Below are 25545 nucleotides of genomic sequence, written 5' to 3' on the forward strand. Positions count from 1 at the left end.
TCAAGAGTCACATAGTCTACTGACTGAGCCAGCAAGCCCCCACAACCTGAGAATGTTTTTATCTAAGTTGTTCTTGATCTCATTATAGGAGATTTGCTGAACTAACCTTTTATACCAGTTCACTAATATATATAAGTTTTACATTTCTCTTTACTTTTTATCAAATTAAATGCATGTGACATAAAAAATTTACATATAAATCTTGTGAAATCATGTAATACTTTTTCTTCGTGATTCATTCCTTTTTGTTTCTTAAGGAGGAATGGTTAAAGCCAATAACCTACATAATGTGCTGGAAAACCTGGGAATTGAACTCACAGAAAAGGAACGTGAAGATCTGACAGAATATTTGCCACCTGACGGTGAGGACTGTAGGTGGTAATGAACCTTGGAGAGGAGTTTGCATTTAGGAGCTGGTGTCAGAGAATTCACATTAGTTAGTGATATTGGGTATACCAAAAGAAAATAGAAGCATTTTGCAAAGACAGGGATAAACCAGTCCTAATTTAAGAACAGAGAATGTATAATTTAGGGTACACTGAATTTGAATTTAAAAACAAACATGAAAATGTGTCATGGTTAAACACAATAGAAGTTTCATTCTCTTCTCCATGAAAGTCCAAGGTAAGAGTACTCTTGGTTGACAGGCAATGGCTCTTCTCCATTCAGTGATACAGGGAACCAGGTTCTTGCCTCTTGGATTCCTTATTAGGGCCTTTTCATTGTTTATACGTAATTAATGGAATGGAAAAGAGGATGAAGGAGAGAGATGTGGGACACGTCATTTCCATAACCATTCTTTTGTTGCATCTAGTCATTGACCACATCGAAATGCAAGGAGTGGTAGAGTGGGTGATGGTAGGAACATAGTATCTGACTGTGCATCCACTTCCCTCTATAATTTTATACTATGAGAGGAAATAAGAGGTTTTGGTAGATACTTAGTTGTTTTCATTAACAATGGCCTAAATATATGTGCACCCTATGCTTTGAGGCCATGTCGTACTTTCCTAAAAAGCCTCATGTAGCTACAGCTAAGGAAGAGAAAATAAAACGAAATCACATGAAAATAAATCAATAAAGGAGGACTATTTCCTGGTCATCGACATTGAGTAAGATTACATATTTCCAGGTTATATCCAAAATCCAGATTGCAACACATAGTTTTGCTTCGTCCCCACCTGAGAATTGTTCATTCTTAAGGGAGACTGGCACCAGCCACAATTTAGACAAGCCTTAAATTCCACAGTGGAGAAACTGGCTCATATCCAGATTCTTCTGGTGTTATCTTAGTGTCTTTCCTCGTCTTGCACATGCTCAGCACATGCTCTGTCACCTCCACATTCCAGCCTCATGCTCTTGCATTCCTAATCGTATTTACTCTATTGTGATTCGTTATATTTCATTATATTTAAAAACATCTTTCAGAAACTTTGTGAAGACCTAAGGAACAGGGGTTATGGATTATGCAGTTAGGTCTCCTCTTGAGTCTTCTGATTCATAAATTGTGGCACTGTGGGTCTTCCTTTATCTTCCTTTGGATAATGACAGTGTGTAACCAGTGCAGTTAGCAGGGCAGAGCCCTGAGCTCAAAGAGTGTCATGCTTGGGATTTAATGGTCTACTTTGGCCATCACAGAGAGTCTTCATAATTTTATCTTTGGGTTTGTGTTTCCTAATTGACATATGATGGCAAACTAGAGCTTGGCGGGGGCTTGGCACCTCGGTTCAGGCATCTATTTCTTCATTTAGCTCCTTTATCTTCTTATAACATTGCCACATCCTAGTTATGATATTTCTTACAGCAAATGGGAAGATTGGTCTCAAAAACGTGATGGAAGCAGTGGAAACCGTTACAGGTTAGTTACAAGTTTCTATATATCTAATGCCTTAATTTTTCATACTAATTTATATTTTTTATCTTTTCTTTTTAGATTTTATTTATTTGACAGAGAGAGACACAGAGAGAGAGGGAACAGAAGCAGGGGTGTGGGGGAGGATGAAGCAGGTTTCCCACTCAGCAGAGTCCCATGTGGGTCTCGATCCCAGGACCCGGGGACATGACCTTAGCCAAAGGCAGATGCTTAACAACTGAGCTCTCAGGTGCCCCACTAATTTATATTTTTATCTAGACCCATCATTTCCTCATTTCCTTCTTTATTCTACCCATTTCTCTTCTGTGTTGATGACTATCTGCATTCAGTTGCCCAGAATTACACTTTGGAATATCTGCATTTTAGCACAAATTTTTCAGTGCAAAGTTCTGTAGCTAGAATAGTTACTATTCTTGATTTGAATGCCAAATTTAAACTAGCACAGCAAATGATAAGCAAACTTTCACAAGGGTAAAATTCTCTCATTGTTAAGAAATTAGGAGAGGAATAATATCCTTTAAAAATAAATGGATATTAGGCCTACAGTGTCCTCTAACTTACCTCACATAAACAGTATATCTATTACTTTATTCAGAGTTCTGCCTCAGCTGATGACAGTGGTGAACAGTTAGCACATTCATTCATGAGTGTTTGCTCATTCAGCTATGGTAGCTGAAGCTGAAAAGGCATCAACATGTTTTGGGAGGTATTAGACCCTTCTCTGTACTAATCTGTGCCCATTTGGTCATGTTGAAGGAGGAGAGGTTGATGTCAGTGATGTGGGAAATGTCCTGGAAGACATGGGAGTAACCGTCACAGATAAGGAATGTGGAGAGCTGGTAAAGAATCTGCCAGTTAATGGTAAGCATTTAAAATGTTACTGTGGTCTTGAAGGAAGCATACATTTCTTATTTTGTGAGCACTTCTATAGACTTTCTAGTATTATAGCAGAGAAAAAAACTTCAACAATTGCTTAGGATAAATTATTTCACTAATGTAATTATGTATCTATGCATATATTGATGGGTAATATAAAGATATATTCTAGACTGTTAACGTGAGTTATCTCAGGGCTTGTGGCTGTACCATAGACTGAGAAGGGAGAAATGGAGAAAGGTATTTACACAAAAACTAAAAAAAAAAAATGCTAGACTGAAAAAGTATAGCCAATATGATATGGTTCAATTTATACATCTATGTAAACTTATATGACTAATAGTCTAAATAATTTTTATTTTTGTAATTTTGTAATTTTTGATTTTTTTAAAGATTGTATTTATTTATTTGACAGAGGGAGAAAGATCTGTCTCTGAGTCAGGCAGAGACAGAAAGGGAAGCAGACTCCCTGCTGAGCACAAAGCCCAATGTGGGGCTCGATCCCAGAACCCTGAGATTATGACCTGAACTGAAGGCAGAGTCTTAACCCACTGAGCCACCCAGGTGCCCCTAAATAATTTTTAAAAACATTGAATGATCCAGTTTCACCTTAAGGGATTCTATCAAATAGTAGAACAATGGTAACTGTGCTGATTTTATAGGAGGATTCATTGTTTCTATTCTGATTTTGAATATGGTTGAAATTTTTCATGATAAAAACATTTTAGAGAGGATTTTAAAGAAGGAATTCTATCCATTACAGATTTGTAGTTGGAATTCAGTTGCTGCTTTATTCACAAAATGCCATCAATGTTAAGAAATGTGTTTTGTAGGCATGACTCCATTAAAAGGGCAGTTTTAAAAGGTATCCTGGGTACTAACTAGATGGGAAAGCAGAAAGAAATTTTTTTTCAAAGCATGAAAGCACTGTATATTGCCAGCATTAACTTGAGGTACCAACAACTGCATAGAATAGATACATTGGTGGCCATTCATTTTCTTAAAATTTAAAAGTAGGGGCACCAGGGTGGCTCAGTCATTGAGTGTCTGCCTTCAGCTCAGGTCATAACCCAGGGTCCAGGGATTGAGTCCCACATAGGTTACCTGCTTGGGGGAAGTCTGCTTTCCCTCTTCCACTCCCTGGCTTATGTTCCTGCTCTTGCTATCTCTGTCACATAAATAAATGAAATGTTTCTTTAAAGTAAAATAAAATTTAAAAAAATTGAAAGTAATTTGGAAGTTTTCTAGGGAAAAGTACAAATCCTCCTAACATTAAATTGTGACTTGCTGTCTTGGTGAATCTCCACATCACTTACTTTTGTGTGATCTGATTTATGTTTCCTGTAGCTGATGGGAAAGTCTACAAGAATAGGTTGCTAGATGGCTTGAAGTCTCTTCATGGTAAGTGAGAAGCGTAGTCCAAGCCAGATGAATCTAAGAGGCACATACATACTACTTCCTAGATACCGGATTGTGACTGTCATGAACCTACTTACCTAACGATGTCATTCCTAGCTTCTGAGATAGAGCTGCCTGCGAGCAAATTATCTCCATGTTGAACTTTTAAAGACTATTTTGCCGAAAAAAAACTAATATGTGTGTCAGAACAGTGAAATTAAAGGGAAAATATTGGGGGAATTTGGTTAGGGGTTGAGACAACTAATAAAGCAAACAAAAATGAGCTCACTTTTTAGTGAGAAGATAAAAATATTTTTTTCATTTCTCTCATTCAAGTCCATTGAAGTTATTTGAATACAAAAACTGTACAACTTGCTAATTGACTACACTAAAATGCATTCAGAACAATGAGTTTAAGATTTCAGATTCTTTTTTCCCCCACAGGGGGAAATTTCTAAAAAATAAGTGTCCTCTAAACCAGAATTTTAGAAAAAGCTCCCTTGCCTGCAAAGGAAAGATATTTCTGACAGAGAATACCCTTTATATTTCCACCTATACTTCACCTGTGGGCCCCTAGGTTGTTTAAATATGTAAAATGGATTTTTATTTCATTTTGTTGTTTCTTGACCATTTCTCATTTCCAAGGAGGAGTTGTTAATGTCAATAAGCTCGATTCGGTTTTGAGAACCATGGGATGGAAACTCACAGAAGATGAAATTAAGGATCTCAAATGCAACCTGCCCACTGATGGTGAGCATGTAAAATATTTTTAAGTTCTTTAGGAAAATCCTACCATAGTGATTAGATTCCCAGCCCATTGTTCTTTGTGGATGTTGGCTAAGCCATTGAGGAAATCCTTTTTTCCTACCTTTTTTCATTATTCATTTTCCCTCATCTGAAGAAGGCACTGAACAATGTCCCCTTCTTGTGGGCTGAAGCTTTCTTAGTCTACTTCCTATTTGTAAAGTGCAGGAGACCTAGGTAAAGTCATGAACAGAGTATCTTTTACTTTAGGGTTTATACTAAAATAGAGTTGACTTTTTATCTGCTTGGCTATGACTAGGTAGTGTGGCAGTACTTGTTTTTGAGACCTGCTTCTCATTAGACTTAACTACAAATCCCTTGAGTTTTATCAGATGTCCTTGGAGAGAAGCACAACCTAAGATGCTTATTCCCAAATTGTTTTTTCAAGCTTAGAGGATTTACTAGCCACCACATTAGTCAGATTAGAGATTTTAATAAAAGGAATAATGACCACGCTTCTCATTGTGTCTTTGCCGGGAGCTTTACTTTTAAATCCCCTTGGTCACTAAAAGAAATCTTTGGTGTTGTCTCCCATTTGTAGAAGAGGAGAAATGGTTCATGTTTGTTTACGATGCAGGATCCAGAATTTCTGAATTTCTTTTCTTTCCAGGCAGACAATGAGTTCATGTCTTTTTCTAGTAACTTCTCCATGACAGCAAATATCAACCAGATACTCCAGTAACACTGTGTTTCCTCAGTATTCAGTACATTATTTGTCTTCTCAGCTGTTGAAGTTGATACACCTGCCAATACCACTGCAAGGCAGGAGTTCATTCCAGCCTCCAGGAAGCGAAGCACCCCCAAGCACCAAAGCCAATGCCATGTATTTTCAGTGGTTTTGCTATTGCCATTGTTGTCGCTAAGAGCACTACACTTGAGTTTCTAGTTTCTGTATCAGGTAGCTGTGGTGCAGTAGTAACAAACAACCCCCAACTCTCAGTGGCTTATGGCAACAGGTTTTTTTGTTTGTTTTTTGTTTTTTGTTTTTTTTTGCAATCACTCAAAATTGTATACTGCCATGGGTTTGCTGTACCTCTGCTCTCTATTATTAGGGCACAGGCTGAAGGAGCAATCCCTGTGTGGGTGATGTCACCTTTGTAACAGGGAAAAGAGATGAAAGCACCATGTAGTAGTTCTTGAAGTTTCTGCTCAGAAGAGACAAGTATTTCATTAGGCAAAGCACCTTACATGAATTCATTCGGAACAGCACCATGTAGTAGTTCTTGAAGTTTCTGCTCAGAAGAGACAAATATTTCATTAGGCAGAGCACCTTACATGATTTCATTATGAGCAGTGGTATCATCCTTCCATAAGGACAGGCTTGATAGAGAGGAGCAGAGAATATTTGACCAAACAATATACATTCTCTTAAAGTAAGGTATCTGAAAATACAGGGAAAAGCAATTTATAGCAGTTTTAGGGCTTTTTTAAAACTGATTCCACATCCATTCAATGAAATATATAGAGCCATCAAAAGAACCAGTCAGCTCTATATTTGTGTACAAATATATGCAAAGAATATCTCTAAAACAGATTAAAATATCAATATTCCTTAGAGGAAAGAGAACTCTGATAGAGGATATGTTTGTGAGGGAGTTTTGTTTTTCACTTTATACCCATTGGTCACATTTGAGTTATATAACTTATGTTTATGTTACCTAGTAAAAGTAAATTAATTTAAAAAGATATTACATGAAAAGCATGACTCGTAACAGGAAAAAATGGATTAGTTAAACCTCATCAAAATGAAAAGCTTTGGCTTGTGAAGACAGTGTGAAGATGTAAAGTCAACCTATAGTCTCGGAGGAAATATTTGCAAATACACATCTGACAAAGGACTAGTATCTCTGATATTCACAGAACCCTCAAAACTCGGCAACGTAAAATACAACAGTACATTTAGAAAATAGTGAAAATACACTTCACCATAGAGGATCTATCAGTATCAAATAAACACATGGAAAGATGTTTGACATCCTTAGGCATCAAGGAAATGCAGTTTATTATTTTTTAATATTTTATTTATTTATTTGACAGAGATCACAAGCAGGTAGAGAGGCAGGCAGAGAGAGAGGAGGAAGCAGGCTCCCTGCTGAGCAGAGAGCCCAATGTTGGGCTCGATCCCAGGACCCTGAGATCATGACCTGAGCCGAAGGCAGAGGCTTTAACCCACCGAGCCACCCAGGCACCCCAGAAATGCAGTTTAAAACTACAACAAGCTATCACTGTATACCTATCCAAATAGCTAAAATTAAAAATTAAAAATGGTGACAGCACCAAATGTTGACGAGGATGCTAGAGAATCTGGGTCACTCCCCCTTGTTGTTGGAAACGTAAAATGATAGAATCACTAGAGAAAGAAGTTCCAGGTTTTTAAAAAACTAAGCAAAAAACTACCATAGGACCCAGCAGTTATACCTTTGGGCATTGATCCAGATGAGTAAAAACTTGTATTTAGGGGCACCTGACTGGCTCAGTGGGGTAAAGCCTCTGCCTTCGGCTCAGGTCATGATCCCAGTATGCTGGGATTGAGCCCAGAATTGGGCTCTCTGCTCAGCAGGGAGCCTGCGTCCTCCTTTCTCTCTCTCTGCTACCTCTCTGCCTACTTGTGATCTCTGTCAAATAAATAAATAAAATCTTAAAAAAAAAAAAAAACTTGTGTTTACACAAAATCCTATACATACACATAAGAGCAGAAAATTGGAGCCAGCCTAGGCACCCTTCAAAAGGTAGATAGATAAACTCTTTTCTATACATCTTATGGACTACTATTCATCAGTAAAAATAAAGTAACTATTTGATTCGTGCAACAGCTTGGATGAATTTCCAGATAATTATGCAGAGCCAAAAAAGCCAGGTTCAGAGGTTACCACTGTAAGATTCCATTTACATAAGATTTTGAAATAATAAAATTGTAGAAATGGAGGGCAGATTAGTGCCTGCCAGGATTTAGGGCTTGGGATTTGGTGGAGGAAGAGGGAGCAAAATGTGGTTAGCAAAATGTCATTGTGGTGCAGTCAGAATCTTGACTGTGGCAGTGCGTACATGAACCTTCACAGGTAATGAAATGGTATAGAGGGCACCTGGGTGGCTCAGTAGGTTAAGCCGCTGCCTTCGGCTCAGGTCATGATCTCAGGGTCCTGGGATGGAGCCCTGCATCAGGCTCTCTGCTCAGCAGGAGGCTCTGCTCTCTGCCTGCCTCTCTGTCTACTCGTGATCTCTCTCTGTCAGATAAATAAATAAAATCTTTTTTAAAAAATGGTATAGAATTACACACACACACACACACACGAGAACAAGGAAAATGAAAGAAATCCAAATGACATTGGAGGATTGTATCAATGCCAACAACCTATTTTTGATACTATATTTATGGCTTTGTAAGTCTTATTATTAGTGGAAGTGGGGCAAAAATTTACAAGTCATCACTCTATATTTCTTTCTAATAACTCTACATGAATGCACAATTATCCAAATAAAAATTTTCAAAAATTATTAAATTATTAAAGCATCTCTTAGTCTTTCAGTATGATAACCACCCCCCCAACTGCTGATGTAATGGAATTTTCTTCAAAGTGATTAATAATTGATCTTGTAATCCAAAAAGGAGGAACTAAATCTGTCCAGAACTAAAACCATCAGGGAATACTGGATGAGAACACATTACACGAGAAAATCATTGCTAAAACCCCAATTTCAACATTTTTGTAGAGCATATGCCAGCTTGAATTCCTGTTCGGGGGGTCTGATATAAATAAGGAAGTTCTTCAGAATCTTAGAGTTCAAAAGTAGACCCTAGGCGTCTTTTGAGTCTTATCCCTTCACTGTTGAAGGTTTGATATAAGAAGAGTGAAATCATAGTTATGCTGTTGAAGTTGTGGTTCAGTTTTTCAGATTTCACTTCTTTATACTCCTCAGGTAGAGGGTAAAGGTAGAGAACATTATTGGTATGTCAGTGTTGCTGGAATGTTTTTGTCTCCTGTTATTTCTAAGTCTCACAGTCTGTTTCTCTTTATTTGCATTTCTTCTTACAGTATATGGGAGAGTTGCAATGAGAAAGTTGTTTGATGGATTAAAAGCTACTAAAGGTCAGTGGGAAGTTATATAAAACCAAGATTGGCAGGCTTTATGTCATAGTAGAGTTTTAAATAATATTTTCCACCATTCTCTTAGTGATTTGTAAATTTTAGCTTTCAACATTTCCTAATAAAACATTTGCCCCTGATGTCCCATAGTTTGCCTTTTTATATACTAATTAAAAGTCTCTAACTTACAATTTCTGAACTTTCTGGAGTTTTTACACCAACAGTAGTATTCACTTCAATGTTAATAATAGATTCCCACATTAGGATTTACCAAGCAACAACATAAAGCTTTTTTATTATCAGTATTGAAAGTAAATAACATTTCAGAAAACAAATTTGAAATACATTAATACTCTCTGGTAAGATGTATAAGTGAATTGATACTGATATCTTCATTAACCAGATAATTATTCAGATAAAATTTATTGTCTTCTGCTTTGACTCCTTGTCAGATTCGGAAATCATACTTTTCAGTATCTTTACACAAATTTGATATATGATCCTTTTCAATTCTGTAAAGATGTGTATATCTTATTATATCCTTGAAATTCCAAGAATTAGGTTGAAATATGTTTCACATTATGAAATTATTATTTGAAGTAACTAATCACTAAAATTCTTGAATGGTCACATTTCATATTTCAAAGGAAAAAAGATGAGTGTGCAACATGTACCAGATTTTGTAAGCAATTTGGGTGTTGAGCTAACAGATAAAGAAAATAAGAGGCTGCTGAAGAAGCTTCCAGTTGATGGTGAGTCATAAAGATACCTTAGTTGCCTTCTAGAGTACTTAGTGGGATAGTACCTGGGAGAAGTTTTTAAAAGTTCTTTTTTAGCTTTAAAAATACAGCCTGAAGGACCACAGAGGAAAGGAGGGAAAACTGAATGGGAAGAGGTCAGAGAAGGAGAAAAACCATGAGAGACTTTGAACTCTGGGAACCAAACTGAGAGTTACAGAAGGGAGGGGCTGGGGGAATGGGGTAGCTGGGTGATGGGCATTAAGGAGGCCATATATGGTGATGAACACTAGTTGTTATATGCAGCTAATGAATCCTTGAACACTATTTCAAAAACTAATGATGTATTATATGTTGCCTAATTGAACATAATTAGAAAAAAAAAAAAAAAGATCTCCTAGAGCATTATAGCCAGTCCATGGCCTATGCCCCTGGGTGACTTTTTGGGGTTCCAAGTACACACCTTGAAAGAAAGGGAAAAAAAATGTGTGTGTGTGTGTGTAATTAGAAAAGGTAGGTCTTAGAAAAGGTAGACCTTCTGTTCATTTTAGCCCAGGCCATCATGAGCAAAAAAAAAATGTTTTAGGGGCGCCTGGGTGGCTCAGTGGATTAAGCCGCTGCCTTCGGCTCAGGTCATGATCTCAGTGTCCTGGGATCGAGCCCCGCATCGGGCTCTTTGCTCAGCGGGAGCCTGCTTCTCTCTCTCTCTCTCTGCCTGACTCTCCGCCAACTTGTGATCTCTCTGTCAAATAAATAAATAAAATCTTTAAAAAAAAAAAAAATGTTTTATGTGATGACCTCTAGTCAATGACAAAACTACAAGAATTAAAATGAAGCAATGTGACCTGGAGAGAGATTTTTTTTAATTTTTTTTTATTTATTTTCAGCATAACAGTATTCATTATTTTTGCACCACACCCAGTGCTCCATGCAATCCGTGCCCTCTCTAATACCCACCACCTTGTTCCCCCAACCTCCCACCCCCCCGCTCTTCAAAACCCTCAGATTGTTTTTCAGAGTCCATAGTCTCTCATGGTTCACCTCCCCTTCCAATTCTGGGGAGAGATTTTTAGAAGAATTAGACACAAGAGATCAAAGAAGAAAGAAATATCAGCATAGAGAGCCTGTTAACAGTTTTGTCAGGTGTTTAAAATTGCATAATTCTCACTGAAAGTTCTCACATAGTCTCCATTTTTTTAAACTGGAGGATGAAATAGGAACGTATTTATTCAGTAAATGAAAACTCTCCCTGAAATTATGGAATATATGTAGCATCTTTCTGACCATCAACATAGTATTTTATCTGACATAGAGTGTACTTTGCATTGTAGCTTCTGGGAAGATCTATCAAAATAGATTGTTGGATAATCTGAAGTCTTTCACAGGTGAGTTAATGAGCAGTTTGAGAGTTCACAGTTTAAATTACTTCATTAGTGTTTTAACCAAGCTACCATACTATGAATTGACTTTTACTTTATTTTTTTTAAGATTTTATTTATTTTTTGACAAAGAGAGAAGCAAGGGAAGTGACAGGCAGAGGGAGAGGGAGAAGCAGGCATTATGCAGAGCAGGGAGGCTGACCTGGGGCTCTATCCCAGAACCCTGGGAACATGAGCTAAGCCGAGGATAAGCATTTAACTGACTGAGCCACCTAGGCTCCCCTAGTAACTGATTTTTAAATGTAGTTTCTTTATTTTAAATGTGGTATTTTATTACAAAATTTGTTTAATTTTTGTAGGTAGTTCCCACACTTTATTATATTTTCCAAAACTTAATCTTGAAAGTATAAGTTAAAGTTGAATTCTAGGGTAGATACCTCAAAACATGAAAAGGACGAGAGGTAGCTAGTCTGAGGATTAGTTAAACAAGCAAAGAAAACAAAAATAGTTTCTATTTCAGAAAGATTGGGCAATGTTTCCTGACAGAATCAAAATAATAAATAAATGTTCATTATAGTTTCTTTTAAAAGAATGTGTTTTTAGTGAGATTCAGTTTTAAAAAAAAGTAGACAAAGGCTGTGCCTAGGATTTGTTTTTGTTTTTGTTTTGCTTTCCCTCTTCCCAGTGCTTAATCCAAAGGAAGAGAAGAGCATAAAGAGAATGAAGGAGAGACTTAGAAGCTCTGCCTCTTGAAACCTATGGAGGGGAGTCTCCTGCCACAAGAAGAATGCCTCTGGGCATTCCTGGGCCCTTTGGAAGAGTGGCAGCAGGATTGTTTTCTCATTTAATGTGTACTTAACCATGCTGCTTGATAACTTGATAATATCTCGCTATGTGTCTTTATCAACTACATCAAGTGTCCCCTTAGAAACCGGACAATGATAGCCAGAACCTTGTATTGGCAGTCTCTCTGTAGTTGTCTTCCCCCATCTAGCTGCTTTTCTCCAGCCTCTAGGCCTCCTGATTTATAGATTTCTTGATAAATTTTCCTTTCCATGCACACCCAGCCTCAGCTCCTGCTTCAGTTTCAGAACATTTTTAACTAAAGTCCTCTCTGATACCAGACCAGGTAGTTTCAAAGATAATATATATTCTTTTATACCAATAAATAGTTTTCTGTGTTAACATATTCACCAAAAAAAACTGTGTTCATAAACTATGTCACAGCATGGATTCACCAGGCTCAAGGGAATCGTCAAGCTCCCGTGGAAACCAGTACAAGTTTTCTTGCAACTGAGGCTGTATTCAAAATCTTTCTCTACTATAAATTCCATAAGTTGTCTTTATCTTCAGTTACAAAACCCCTTCATACATTATTTCTTATGCATAGTTTCATCAAGGTAAAGCTTAAGGTTCCTTAACACAATGTTAAATCAAGTTTGGTACTCATGTTTCAAAGCAATATTTTTTAAAAAGATTTTATTTATTTATTTGACAGAGAGAGAGAGATCACAAGTAGGCAGAGAGGCAGGCGGGTGTGGGGGGAGGCAGTAGGCTCTCCACTGAGCAGAAAGCCCGATGTGGGGCCCCATCCCAGGACCCTGAGATCATGACCTGAGCTGAAGGCAGAGGCTTTAACCCACTGAGCCACCCAGGCACCCCATCAAAGCAATATTAATAGTACTGAAAAATGGATTCTATTTTTCCTTACTCCTAATTCTTTTTCATTTTAACAGTAAAACAATGTTAAGACAATAGTAATAGAGCACTGATATATTTCTAGTATTTTTTCTTTATTTTTCTTTATTTTTAGAGTGAGAGAGCACATGGGTGAATGGGACAGAGGGAGAATGAGAGGGAGACTCTTAGGCTCCACACCTAATTCAGAACCAGGCAGGGGGCTTGATTTTATGACCCTGAGAGCATGACTTGAGCCTAAATCAAGATTCAGACACTTAAACGACTGAACCTCACAGGCACCCCAATATTTCTAGTATTTAATGTGCTTCTATACTTTAATGGTTTTTTCTCACCTTTTCTGTCTCTTTCCTAAGGAGGGAAGGTTGAAAGAAGTAAAGTCAATACCGTTCTAGAAAACATGGGACTCGAGCTCACAGGAAAGGAGCTTCAAAGTCTAACAGATAACCTATCAGTTGATGGTGAGCACTATAGTCATCACTTGACTTTCTGCAGAGCTTTACCTGTGAACGTGTATATGAGAATTTTTGAAATAAGGATTACTTGATGCTAAAAAGAAATGTCAGTATCTTAGAGTTGAACTGATTTCTAAAGTAAAAAGAGATACTGCCTCTTTTTTTTTAATTTAAAATTAACAACTTGTTTTCTTGTAGATAACAGAGGAACCAGGGTGTTTGCAGAATAGTTAGAATGTAGAATAAAAATTTTATGGATTAAGTTTGAAAGTGATTATATGCTTGCTAACCCTTTATTTCTTAGCTCCTCCAATCCTGAAACATTTTTTAAAATTTTACATGCCCTCCCTGAGTGACTTGATGAATTCCCACTTTTAACCATTTATTTGAACCATCAGATTTTTTAAAGGTTTTATTTATTTATTTGAGACGGAGCATGAGAGTAGGGAGGGGGTGGGGGCAAAGGGAGAAGCAGACTCCCTGCTGAACAAGAAGCCAGATGTGCTGCTCTATCCCAGGACCCTGGGATCATGACCTGAGCCAAAGGCAGATGCTTAAATGACTGTGCCACCCAGATGCCCTGAACCATCAAATTTTATATTCTTTCCAGTCTTTCCTCCAGTCTTCAAGCTATTTTATTCTAAATCTTATAAGACATTTATATTTACTCACCTCAAACAGCTATTCAAACATAATTTTCTTAATCTTATATATTCCACATCTTCTTAAACTGACCCTTTTTTCTACCTCATAGGCCCTGCTGGAAACATATCTACTGGATTACTTTATGCTGCCTATTTCAGCCACTAAATATTCCTTAAATCCATTCCTACTCCTTAGCTCTGTATCACTGTCTTATTTTTATTTCTTTTTGTCTCTGCTTAGACTGCTAGGTAACTCTCTCTCTGCCTACAATTTTGTTACTTCATATCCACTCTTCACATGATAGACAAAATGATCCATTCTATGTAAATCTGATCATAACTACATGGAGTTTCTTTCTCTCTCTCTAGTCTTCCCCTCTTCTACTTTTCTCTACCTTCTTTCAAAATGTTGAAGTACCTCAAGGCTCAAATAGGTTCTCTAAGTGATCTTACCTGATTTCTTAGCTCTAAATATTATTTGTATGATAATGAAGCACTAATATATATTCCTAACCTAAAACTCTCCTTGGGTCTCTCTCTGGTTTATCTGTTACCTATTTGCAATCTCCATTTGGATGGCTCAAATAATCTGTAACTTGTTTAAGTCTGAGCTCTTGATTTGCCTACTAAAACTCATTCCTTCCCAATGTCATTACAAGGCACCAACACTGTAATTCATTTGTCTTGTGATGTGTTTGTCTAGCTTTCGGATCAGGGTAGCACTGGCCTTATAGAATGAACTGTGTTTTTCCTGCCTCTGTTTTCTAAGATAATTTGTGTAGAGTTGCTATTTTTTCTTTAAACATTTGAAATAATTAACCAAAGAAGCCATCCAGGCCTAGGCCTTTCTTTCTGAGAAAATTTCTAATACTTAATCAGTGTTCTTATTTGTTATAAGACTATTCAGATCTGTTTCTTCTTGATTCAGTTTTGGCAATTTGTGTCCTTTTCAGGATCTATTTCATGTAAATTGTTTAATTTCTGGCATATAGTTAATCATAGTATTCCCTTTATAGCCTTTAACTACTGTAAATTTAGAAGGTTATCCCTTCTTACATTACTGATATTAGTTATGTGTCATCTCCCTTTTTCTTGTCAGTCTAGGTTAGGATTTCCCAAGTTTTGTGATGTTTTCAAAGACCAAACTTTTGGTTTTACTGATTTTCTCTGTCATTTTTCTATTTTCTGTTGCTTTATATCTACTCTAATCTTTATTTTCTTCCTTCTGCTTGTCTTTGCTTTGGCTTGCTTTTGCTTTCCTAGATTAAGTAAAGCCATAATTATTGATTTGATCTAAGATAGTTATTTAAGATTATAAATTTTACTCTAAGAACCACCTTCACTGCATCCCATACATTTCATTTTCATTCAGATCAAAATATGTTCTAACTTCTCTTGTAATTTCTTCTTTGACCCATGGGCTATTTTGAAATGTGTTGTTTGATTTCAAAATATTTTTGAGTTTCTTAGATTTCCTTTTGTTGTTCATTTCTTTTCTTTCTTTTTTTTTTTAAGATTATTTATTTTGGGGGGAAGGGACAGAGGGAGAGAGAGGCTTCCAAGCAGACTCAGGGCTTGATCTCACGACCCCAAGATCATGACCCTGAGATCATGACCTGAGCCAAAATCGAGAGTAAGAGACTTAATCCTCTGAACCACCCAGGCTTCCCTAATTGTTCATTTCTAATTTAACTCTGTTATGGTCAGAGAACATACTTGGGATGATATCAGTCCTTTAGATTGCTTTACGATTTAACATACAAAATAATCAAATGCTTTAGAGTCTCCAAAAGCTTTTATGAGATATCCCCTTATAAATAAAGGATTCTATGATCAAAATGTGTGATTTAAACATTTTTAATATAATTTTTTAATATAATTCTAACATTTGAGTCATCTCAGGGTTGCATGTGTTGGTTACTTACCTTTTTGCCTGGTAATTGATCTCATTTTTCTTAGCTCTTTGTGTGTTAAATAATTCTGAATTATATCCTTAACCTTGTTGACTGTTACGTTGTATAGACCCTGAGTCCTGTTAAAATTCCTTGAACAACGTTCACTGTTTTTGTTTTAGTAGATAATCAACTCACTGAAATTGAGAACACAAATTCCATCTCTCCCTCTCTGGATGATTTCAATCTCCGTTCACTCTTCAAAGCTTTGTTTTACTGCTTTGGGTCTATATCTTGCATGTGCCACTTGGGTTAGTCTGACATGGGCCCTGGTTTAACCTTAATTAAGTTCTCAAAGCCTTTGCTATAATACTTTGTGTCTGTCCCATGCGTGCACAATTCAAAAGTAAGTCCAAGAATTTGCAGAGTCATATATAGAATTAGGGCGTCTCTTTCTCCATTTTTCTCTTCTCTCTGGAATTCCCCCATGTTTTCCAACCTGAAGGGGGGGCTCCTTTTCCAGGTTTCCCTGGCCAGGGGGATGGAGTTTTTTATCAGTTTAGCTTCCTACTCTGCCTTGTTGTTCTGAGACTGGGGCTCCACCCTCAGGACGAAGCCATTAGGGAAAAGAGAAAGAAAACCAAAAACAGAAGGCTTACCCCCTTGCCAGTCATTTGTGCAAGTTTTGGTTCTTGTGTACTTGTGTATTATAATGTTGTTGCTTTCCATGTTTTCTTCAGAGTTTTTAGTTTAATCATCGGGAAAAATAAGCTGTAGAGAGCTGATAATGTCATGACAGAATCAGAACCAGCCTCCTATTTCGTCATTTAAAAAATATATGTTCTTTCACTTTTTTTTTTTTAAGTTATTTATTTATTTATTTATTTTTAAAATTTTTTTATTTTATTATTTTTTTTTTATTTCCAGCATAACAGTATTCATTATTTTTGCACCACACCCCGTGCTCCATGCAATCCGTGCCCTCTATAATACCCACCACCTGGTACCCCAACCTCCCACCCCCCGTCCCTTCAAAACCCTCAGATTGTTTTTCAGAGTCCATAGTCTCTCATGATAGGTGCATGATAGGTGCATTAGGATACATCTTGTAATTGTTGTCAATCACATAATAGAGTTATCACATACTTGTCATTGGGTCTGCGTATGTGAACTTGCTTTTAGGTCATCATTGTGGCATATTACCACTTTAAGTTGTGTACTGTTGGTACCACATGTGTTGAGTTTAATTGCTGTTTAAAAACACATAAAAAAAAAGTCTCCAAAATTTTGCGCTATGGTTAACAATTAAACAGAAAGTTTTATAAATAGGAAAAGCATAGAAATAGTGGCAAGGTATAAATTTGTTATTAGTGAATAAAACAATGTATCATTGGAAGAATGATCACAATTCCATTTTTCCAAATTTTATTGCAAAGCTATAGTGAAATGCTTTTTGGACCCAAGGAAGGAACATGCCCACAGGTAGAGAATCTCTATTACCTGTTCTTAATGATACATATGCAGAAGAATTTTCTGTGATACATTATATACTGCTGTTGAGGCAAAAGAAACTGCCAAATCCTTCAAAATAAGTGGAACAAAATTCAAAGCAACGAAAGGATGGGCATCAAACAGCAACTTGTCAAAATTTCATATTAACTTTAATTGCACCAAAAAGAATGAAATGCCTAGGAATAAACTTAACCAAAGAGGTAAAATATGCTTGGAAAAACTATGAAACATTGGTGAAAGAATTTGAAGATGACACAAAAAAATGGAAAGATATTCCATACTCAGGGATTGGAAGAACAAAATTGTTAAAATGTCCATACTACGCAAAGCAACCTACAAATCCAGTGCAATACTTATCATGATACCAATAGCATGTTCTACAAAACTGGGACAAATAATTCTAAAATTTGCATAGAACCACAAAAGACATAAATAACATAAAGACATAAAGTAATCTCAAGAAAGGAAAACAAAGCTGGAGATATCACAATTCCATTTTTCAAGGTATACTATAAAGCTATAGTCATCAATAGTATGGTACTGGCACAAAATAGACACGTGGCTCAAATGGAACAGAATAGGGAGCCCAGAAATAAACCCATGATGATATGGTCAATTAATCTATGAAAAAGGAGGCAAGAATATACAATGCGCAATGAATAGTCTTTTCAACAAATGGTGTTGGGGAAATTGGACAGATTGAAACTAGACCACTTTTTAATACCATACACAAAAATAAACTCAAAATGGATCAAAAACCAAGGTGCCTGGGTTCAGTTCAGTCAATTAAGTGTCTGCCTGTGGCTCAGGTCATGATCCCAGCGTCCTGGGGTAGAGCCAGCATCAAGCTCCCTGCTCCACAGGGAGTCTGCTTGCCCCTCTCCCTTGCCCCCGCCCCGTTCATGTTCTCTCTCTCTCACTGCCTCTCTCTCTCTCTCTCAAATAAATAAAATCTTCTTAAAAATGGATTAAAACCTAAATATAAAACCCGAAATGATAAAAATCCTAGAAGAGAACACAGGTGGTAATCTCTCAGACATCTCTCTGACATCAGCCATAGCAGTATTTTTCTAGAGATGTCTTCTAAGGCAAAGAAAACAAAAGCAAAAATAATCTATTAGGACTACACCAAAATAAAAAACTTTTGCACAGTGAAGGAAACCATCAATGAAATAAAAAACCAACCTACCAAATGGGAGAAGATATTTGCAAATGATATATCCAATAAGGGGTTAGCATCCAAAGTATATAAAGAAGTTTTACAACTCAACTCCAAAAAAACAATATAATGGCAGAGGATCTGAAAAGACATTTTCCCAAAGAAGATATAAGATAGCCAACAGACACATGAAAAGGTCCTCAGTTTCACTCATCAGCAGGGAAATGCAAATCAAAACCAGAGTGAAATATCTCACACTTGTCAGAAGGACTAAAATAAAAAACCTAAGAAATAACTAGTGTTGGTGAGGTCGTAGAGGAAAAGGAACTCTCACTCACCATTGGTGGGGATGTAAATTGATATAGCAACTGTGGAAAACCATATGGAGGTTCCTCAAGAAATAAGAAATAGAAATACTATATGATCCAATAATTCTACTATTGGGTATTTACCCAAAGAAAATGAAAATGCTAATTCAAAAAGATCTATGCCCCAGTGATTCTGAGTTGAAAAGATGAACAGCAATTAAAAAGAATTAAACTCTAAATATGAATTTATAATAATTGCTAGTTTATTTCACATATTCCTGTGTTTGCATAAGAGTATTTTAAAAATCTGTTTGAATCTAAACATCATTCAATAAATATAAAGTAAACATTCTAAATGATAAGGAAAAAAGTAAATTTCCAGGCCTAGATGATTTTCATATTCTTTTTTTTTTTTTATTTTTTATTTCCAGCATAACAGTATTCATTATTTTTGCACCACACCCCGTGCTCCATGCAATCCGTGCCCTCTATAATACCCACCACCTGGTACCCCAACCTCCCACCCCCCGTCCCTTCAAAACCCTCAGATTGTTTTTCATATTCTTATTGTAGTTTTTCATCTATCTTTTGAAGTAGGACACATGTATATTTAAAATATTTTGCTTAAGAATAATAGATAATAATTCCCTAATTTAATTTGTTATATAGGGAAAAGGAAAATTAGTATGTGGCATGTATGGGGAAACTTCAGGCAATTGGAACAGGAGTCTTCCATAACTGTACACTTTCTCTGAATTTTATTTACTCAGCATACCAGTTTTTCTAAACTCTGAAATAATAGTAGAAAGTATACTTTAATCATCTTTGTACCCTTGTGACCTAACATATTTCAAATATTAGGTATGTAACTTGAGGGAAATGGCTCTTTTCTGACAACTTTGCTTATCTCCACATAGGCCACAGAAATACATCTTGAGGCAAATCTAACCTAAGTCTTTCTTTTTTAATTTATTTTTTATTTATTTCCGGCATAACAGTATTCATTATTTTTTCACCACACCCAGTGCTCCATGCAATCTGTGCCCTCTATAATACCCACAACCTAAGTCTTAGTTGAAAGCTTCATGATTCCTCGCAGAATGAGGGGAGGTAAGCAGCCTCGTGAGAAGCTGCCACCAGTTTCTCTATCTGTTTCCCTATCTGCAGGAGACTGTTACAAGTTCGTTTCTCACCCATCTGCCTAGTTTCTGTTGAACACGAACTTTCCCCCTCTCTCCCTTAGGGTACAGCTGCAGGGTTCTGTGTAAGTCCATAGAACTAGTTGGTTACAGTTTTGAGTGAGCTCCTCAGCAGTAAATCAACTCATTGTATGTGCCAGTCATTTGGCCCAGCTGGTTCAGTGATGTATCTTGGGACTAAAGAGGCAAGGCTCGACCCTGTGCTGATCTTGCTTCTAGTTTATAAGTAACTGTCTAAATCCATTTATGTTTATTGTCTCATTACCATCAAAATCTGTGGAAATGTGGCAAGCCAAGCTAGGAGCTTCAGTGATGACTTTTGTGACCCTGTTAAACACCACACCATACCATTAATAGGGACTTCTTGGCCACTTGTCTTGGCTAAATATATAGTGACTAAATAAATAAAAGTATTGGAAAATAAGAAAGGAAGGGAAATTTACCTATATGAGGTGAATAAAGTCTTTAACAGTTTTTTTATAGGTTTTTTATGTGTCACAAATAACATCCTTTTGGGTTTTTCAACCATTTAAAAATGTAAAGATGATTCTTAGCTCATGGACCATATAAAAATAAGTGATAAAAAAATAAAAAGATATATGGACCTTAAAAAAAAAGATGGTGGGCTGGATTTGGCCAGTGTTCCATAGTTTACTGGTCTCTGATAGGGAATATGGCATATGTTCTATTATGGAAGTTCTGAAATCCAGGATTTGTAAGTTGAAGATTAACATAGGGCACAATGAGAAAAAGTAGACTTTCACAATATAGGGGTTTCATACATTGTTTCTCTGAGCCTGGGTCACTTTATTATTCTTATTTTTACCTTTTCTTATAGGTAATGGGAAGGTTGATTTTGATAAGTTGATGGATGGTGTGAAAGCTCTTACAGGTGAGAAGTTGATATTAGCCTAAGAGTATAAATTTTTCTCAAAATTATATTTTAAAGATTTTTTTCTACTTGTTTATTCTACCATTTTATCTTTCATTTGATAGACTTTTTAAAATCTAATTTCTTAGAGTTGGGCTTTTGCTCATCTGTACTTTAGTAATAAAATTTCAGTTCTGTTCTCCCTGATATGAGGAAGTGGTGATGCAACATGGGGGCTTAAGTGGGTAGGAGAAGAATCAATGAAACAAGATGGGATTGGGAGGGAGACAAACCATAAGTGACTCTTAATCTCACAAAACAAACTGAGGGCTGCTGGGGGGAGGGGGGTTGGGAGAAGGGGGGGTGGGGTTATGGACATTGGGGAGGGTATGTGCTTTGGTGAGTGCTGATTCACAGACCTGTACCCCTGGGGATAAAAAATACATGTTTATAAAAAATAAAAAATTAAAAAAAAATTTCATTTCTGTGTCTTGGTAGCAAATTCTTTGTTTTTTGAACTTGACATTGTCACTTTTCCTATGTTGGGGGAAAATATTCTAGATCAAATCAATGAATAGTAAAGTAAAGCTCTAATAAAGATATAGGTGATTATATTATTTAAAGATGATCAGAAACATTGTCTAATCTGATGACAGAATTATTTGGATCAATCCTAATAAAATCCTAATTCACTAGAAAAATATGTAAACCTTCTTTTCTTGTGTTGATAGTCCATACTTTTTGTAATTATTATTTTATCTCCATTAATAGAATGTGGGTCATTTTAGTAGTGTTAAGGGAAGGGATTTATTTGCATGAAAGCTACTGGTTATGTAACTAGATACGTCTACTCTGCCTTCATCAAGCAGTGGAGTTCACATGAACAGGATCAGATGATTTTTTTTCACATTTTGAAATTAGGTCATCCTTAAAGTTCTTATCTGATACCATCTTGTGTTTTTGAAGGAGGGGAGATTGATGCCAGTGATGTGGGAGACAGTTTAGGAAACATGGGACTAGAGCTCACAAAAAAGGAATTGTTGACGCTCCTGAAAAATCTACCAGTAACTGGTAAGAATTTCAAATACTTGTATAGACTTTAAGGGAACATACATATTTGTAAAAAGTTTAAACATTGTCTTTATTTGATCGTGGAAGGAAGAATATGTATCTTGAAATATTAAGCATGACCTTATTCTGCCTCAGAATCAAGAAGTTCCATTTCAGTTTAGGAATCACAAATACAGCAGTCATGGATCCTGCCATTAAGGGAAAAAAATTCATATCGTCACTTTTGAGTCCACTGAGAGGCAAAAAACCATTAAACTGTGAATATGAGAAACAGAAAGTATGCACTAGAGGTAAAGAAGGATAAGTCAAAGCAAGAAATGAAGAAGAATGTGTTTCATTAGCCAAGAGTAGCTGCCTCTACTGCTCATGATTAGGTAGAATGTCTGCATTGTGTATCTTCTTTATTTCTTGATTTCCTTGTTTTAGAGTAAACTGGGTATTTCTAGTGTAAGTAATCATATATGTGCTGCCAAAGCGAGCACTCTAGTGTAATTAATCAAATATATCTTTTTAAAATTCTAGATCTTATATTTTATCTTAGTGAATTTCTACATAATTTGTGACCCTAATTGTGCAATTTCTTACAGCAGATGGAAAGATCTATCAAAATAGGCTAATGGATGCTGTTAAGTCTCTTAGAGGTGGGTAAGAATTGTGAGAAAATACAGATAGATCTGAAATCTGTCAAGTTTTTTATTTCCACTCTTTCCTAGTCACTAAATTTTGGATATAACTGGGCATCTATATTGATCTTACACTCCTTCGTAAGACTGTAATTTGCTATTGTATTTTTACTTTCATGTGCTAGGAAGAAGTCTCATACTCTTAGGGATTTTTTTGAACTCAGAGGAAAAAAATGAATGAAACCTGTCTGTAATTTTTTTTAATTAAGTAATGATTCAGTTATGCAGGTAATCTGGTCATTAGTTAGAAATTAGCTGGAGTTTTAGCTAACAAAAGTAAACTTCACTTATTGGTTAAAAAAATACAAAAGTTGTCTCTCTATGACTCTAATACTGAATTGACTTACAGTAATCTCCCCTTATTCATAAGGGATGTGTTCTAAGAGCCCCAGTGGATGTCTGAAACCATGAATAGTACTGAACCCCATATATACTGTTTTTCTTATACAAATATTCCTCTGATAAAATTTAATTTATAAATTAAATGCAGTAAGAGATTAACAATAGTAACTAATAATAGAATAGAACAGTTATAATAGTATACTATAATAAAAGTTATATGAATGTGGTCTCTGTCTCTTTCTAAATAGCTTATAGTACTGTGTACTCATCCTTCTTTTTGTGATGATGTGAGGCAGTAAAATGCCTATAATGATGAGATGAGAGGATGTGAATGATGTAGGCGTTGTGATGTATCATTGGGCTACTATTGACCTTCTGATGACAGGTCAGGAAGATATCTGCTTCCAGACCATGGTTGACAGTGTATAACTGTGGAAAGCTAAACTGCAGATAAGGAGGGGGGATCTACTGTAACCTTCAAATTAATTAACTTTCCCCTTTAAAACTTTGTGCTATGTAGCTTAGTCCTTGGAACCAGATTTATTTGAAGAGGTTTTAATTATTATGCCTGTTATTGGTTTTTGTTATCATTTTATCAGACTTACTGACCCTTGGGTCTTACTCCCTTATGCTAATGGGTTAATCATAATACATAAGAATTAATAGTTTTGTCACTTTTTGGATTCCTTAAATTTTGTCTATATACATGTCTCTTTCCCAAGGAGGAATGGTTGATGTCAACAAGCTGGACACAGTTCTGGGAAATATGGGCATGAGCCTCACAGAAGAGGAACTTAAAGATCTGACACAGAATCTCCCAGAAAATGGTAAACATGTAAACATTACTGTGCTCCACAAGAGCACAGGAAAATGTGCATTTTTTTTTTTACAAAAACCCCAGAGTATGATTATTTGGAATCAAAGAGCCCTTTTGGGAAAATTACAAGAAAAAATAGGCTTAATGTAAGAATCTTTTCTCCCATCAGTCTCATCAACTTCATGACAGCTTTTTGCACTGTGGAGCTGGGCTCAGGGAAATTCCCAGGACTACTGGCAGGGCAGAGAAAAAGAATAAATCAGAAAAGAGGAAACAGTAAAAGAGATAAAGTAAGAGGAAGATGAGGAGGGATGGAAGTAGGATATAATGAGGAATAGAAGGAAGAAACTATAATCATTGAAAATTATTAAAGTGCCGATAGGAATTCTCTTAAATAGTGATGGTCATATTTTCTGTAGCTATTCAAAATAGAGAGTTAAAAGGAACAAGGAGTAATGAACATGACTGCTCCTCCACCACAGATGGCAGCTACTGCAGAGGAAAACCATTGTGGTGACTCTAGGAAGTATGTCATGTTTCTCCTATTCCTGGCACTGTGGATTCCCACATCTCTGAGCAAGTCTCCATGAGTCTATGTAATGTTCAGGAGCTTGAAATCCCAGTTGAAAGATGGAAACAGTGAGACTTTTCCTAACCTCCCTATTCATATTTCAGAATTGATGAATGAGGTGTATGTAATTTTAGTTGGCATATTTTCTTTGTAATCTGCCATTTGTTTGATCCCAGGAAACAGACCTGTAACAGAGATTTATATGCAAGAGGTTTCTTGGGGAATACTCTTAGGACAATACCTATAAGAGAGTAAGGGAAGCAGGATTGGGCAGTATGGTTGCTACAGAAGCCTCTGCTGATCCCACAGGGGTTGGGCCTTTGTGCCTGCACCAACCAGTCATTGGATGTAGGCTGTTCTTAATCTTAGGTGAGGCAGCTCCTCTGATGTTGATGGTGAGCCTCCGATGGTGAATGATCATTCAGAGACACATCAGTACATTGGTTAAAGACACAGACTCTTTAGCCAGACAGACTAGGTTTGAATTCTGAACCGTCTGCTTAAAATTTGTGTCCTCTTACTGTTTCTATGCCTTAGTTTCTTCGTCTATGAAAGGGTTATATTAATACCACCTACTTAATAAGAGTTTTTTATAGGGATTAAATCAGACCAGTGCCTGGCACATAATAGTTCAATGAAGTTGCTTATTATTATTATCATCTGTTATTATTATAATCATGATGATTGTTATTAAGTTCCTCTAAAAGCTTATGGGATTATATTTGCAAACCTTTGCAAAATGTTTACTTGATATGAGTCATTTAGAAAAACTTTGAGTAGGACCCAATACTAAAGTAAGAACAAACATTTCTCTTGACATTTACATCAACCTATGTTAGTGATTTCTTATACTGTGAAGTCTACACATTGCTGAGAATGTCACCAGGATTGGGGAAGGGCCAGGAGGGAGGCAAGGAAGGAGAAAAAAAAATGTGGAAAGAGGGTGCAGAGGCCAGGACCTGTGACTGGAATGTAAGAGAATTTAAAAGGGTCAAATGGAAGAGATCATGCTGAGTGAAATAAGTCAAACAGAGAGACTCAACTATCATATGGTTTTACTTATTTGTGGAGCATAACAAATATCATGGAGGACAAGGGTTGTTAGAGAGGAGAAGGGAGTTGGGGGAAATTGGAAGGGGAGGTGAATCATGAGAGACATTGGACTCTGAAA

General features: G+C 36.4%; 1 protein-coding gene and 1 long non-coding RNA gene across 4 annotated transcripts in view; both read left to right on the top strand.

Moving 5' to 3' along the window:
• Window positions 1-290: 290 nt before the first annotated feature.
• LOC116577237 lies at window positions 291-2665 on the top strand. Its single transcript, XR_004280459.1, has 3 exons — window positions 291-362; window positions 1805-1858; window positions 2630-2665. It is a non-coding gene; the product is annotated as an uncharacterized LOC116577237 (long non-coding RNA).
• A 1472-nt stretch (window positions 2666-4137) lies between these two features.
• The window catches only part of EFCAB3 (EF-hand calcium binding domain 3), a 208997-nt gene continuing 187589 nt past the window's right edge, over window positions 4138-25545 (top strand). For 2 of the 3 annotated variants that reach the window (XM_032320145.1, XM_032320147.1), the window contains exons 1-10: window positions 4138-4150; window positions 4793-4897; window positions 8986-9039; window positions 9684-9788; window positions 11105-11158; window positions 13207-13311; window positions 20858-20911; window positions 21857-21961; window positions 22549-22602; window positions 23709-23813. In XM_032320145.1, the coding sequence (XP_032176036.1) occupies window positions 4837-4897; window positions 8986-9039; window positions 9684-9788; window positions 11105-11158; window positions 13207-13311; window positions 20858-20911; window positions 21857-21961; window positions 22549-22602; window positions 23709-23813 (697 nt within the window). In that variant the 5' untranslated portion in view covers window positions 4138-4150; window positions 4793-4836. The remainder of the gene's footprint in view (window positions 4151-4792; window positions 4898-8985; window positions 9040-9683; window positions 9789-11104; window positions 11159-13206; window positions 13312-20857; window positions 20912-21856; window positions 21962-22548; window positions 22603-23708; window positions 23814-25545) is intronic. The other variant, XM_032320146.1, reaches the window with a different exon arrangement.

The sequence above is a fragment of the Mustela erminea genome, chromosome 18 (genome assembly GCF_009829155.1).
Source record: "Mustela erminea isolate mMusErm1 chromosome 18, mMusErm1.Pri, whole genome shotgun sequence".
In the NCBI taxonomy this organism is placed as follows: Eukaryota; Metazoa; Chordata; class Mammalia; order Carnivora; family Mustelidae; genus Mustela; species Mustela erminea.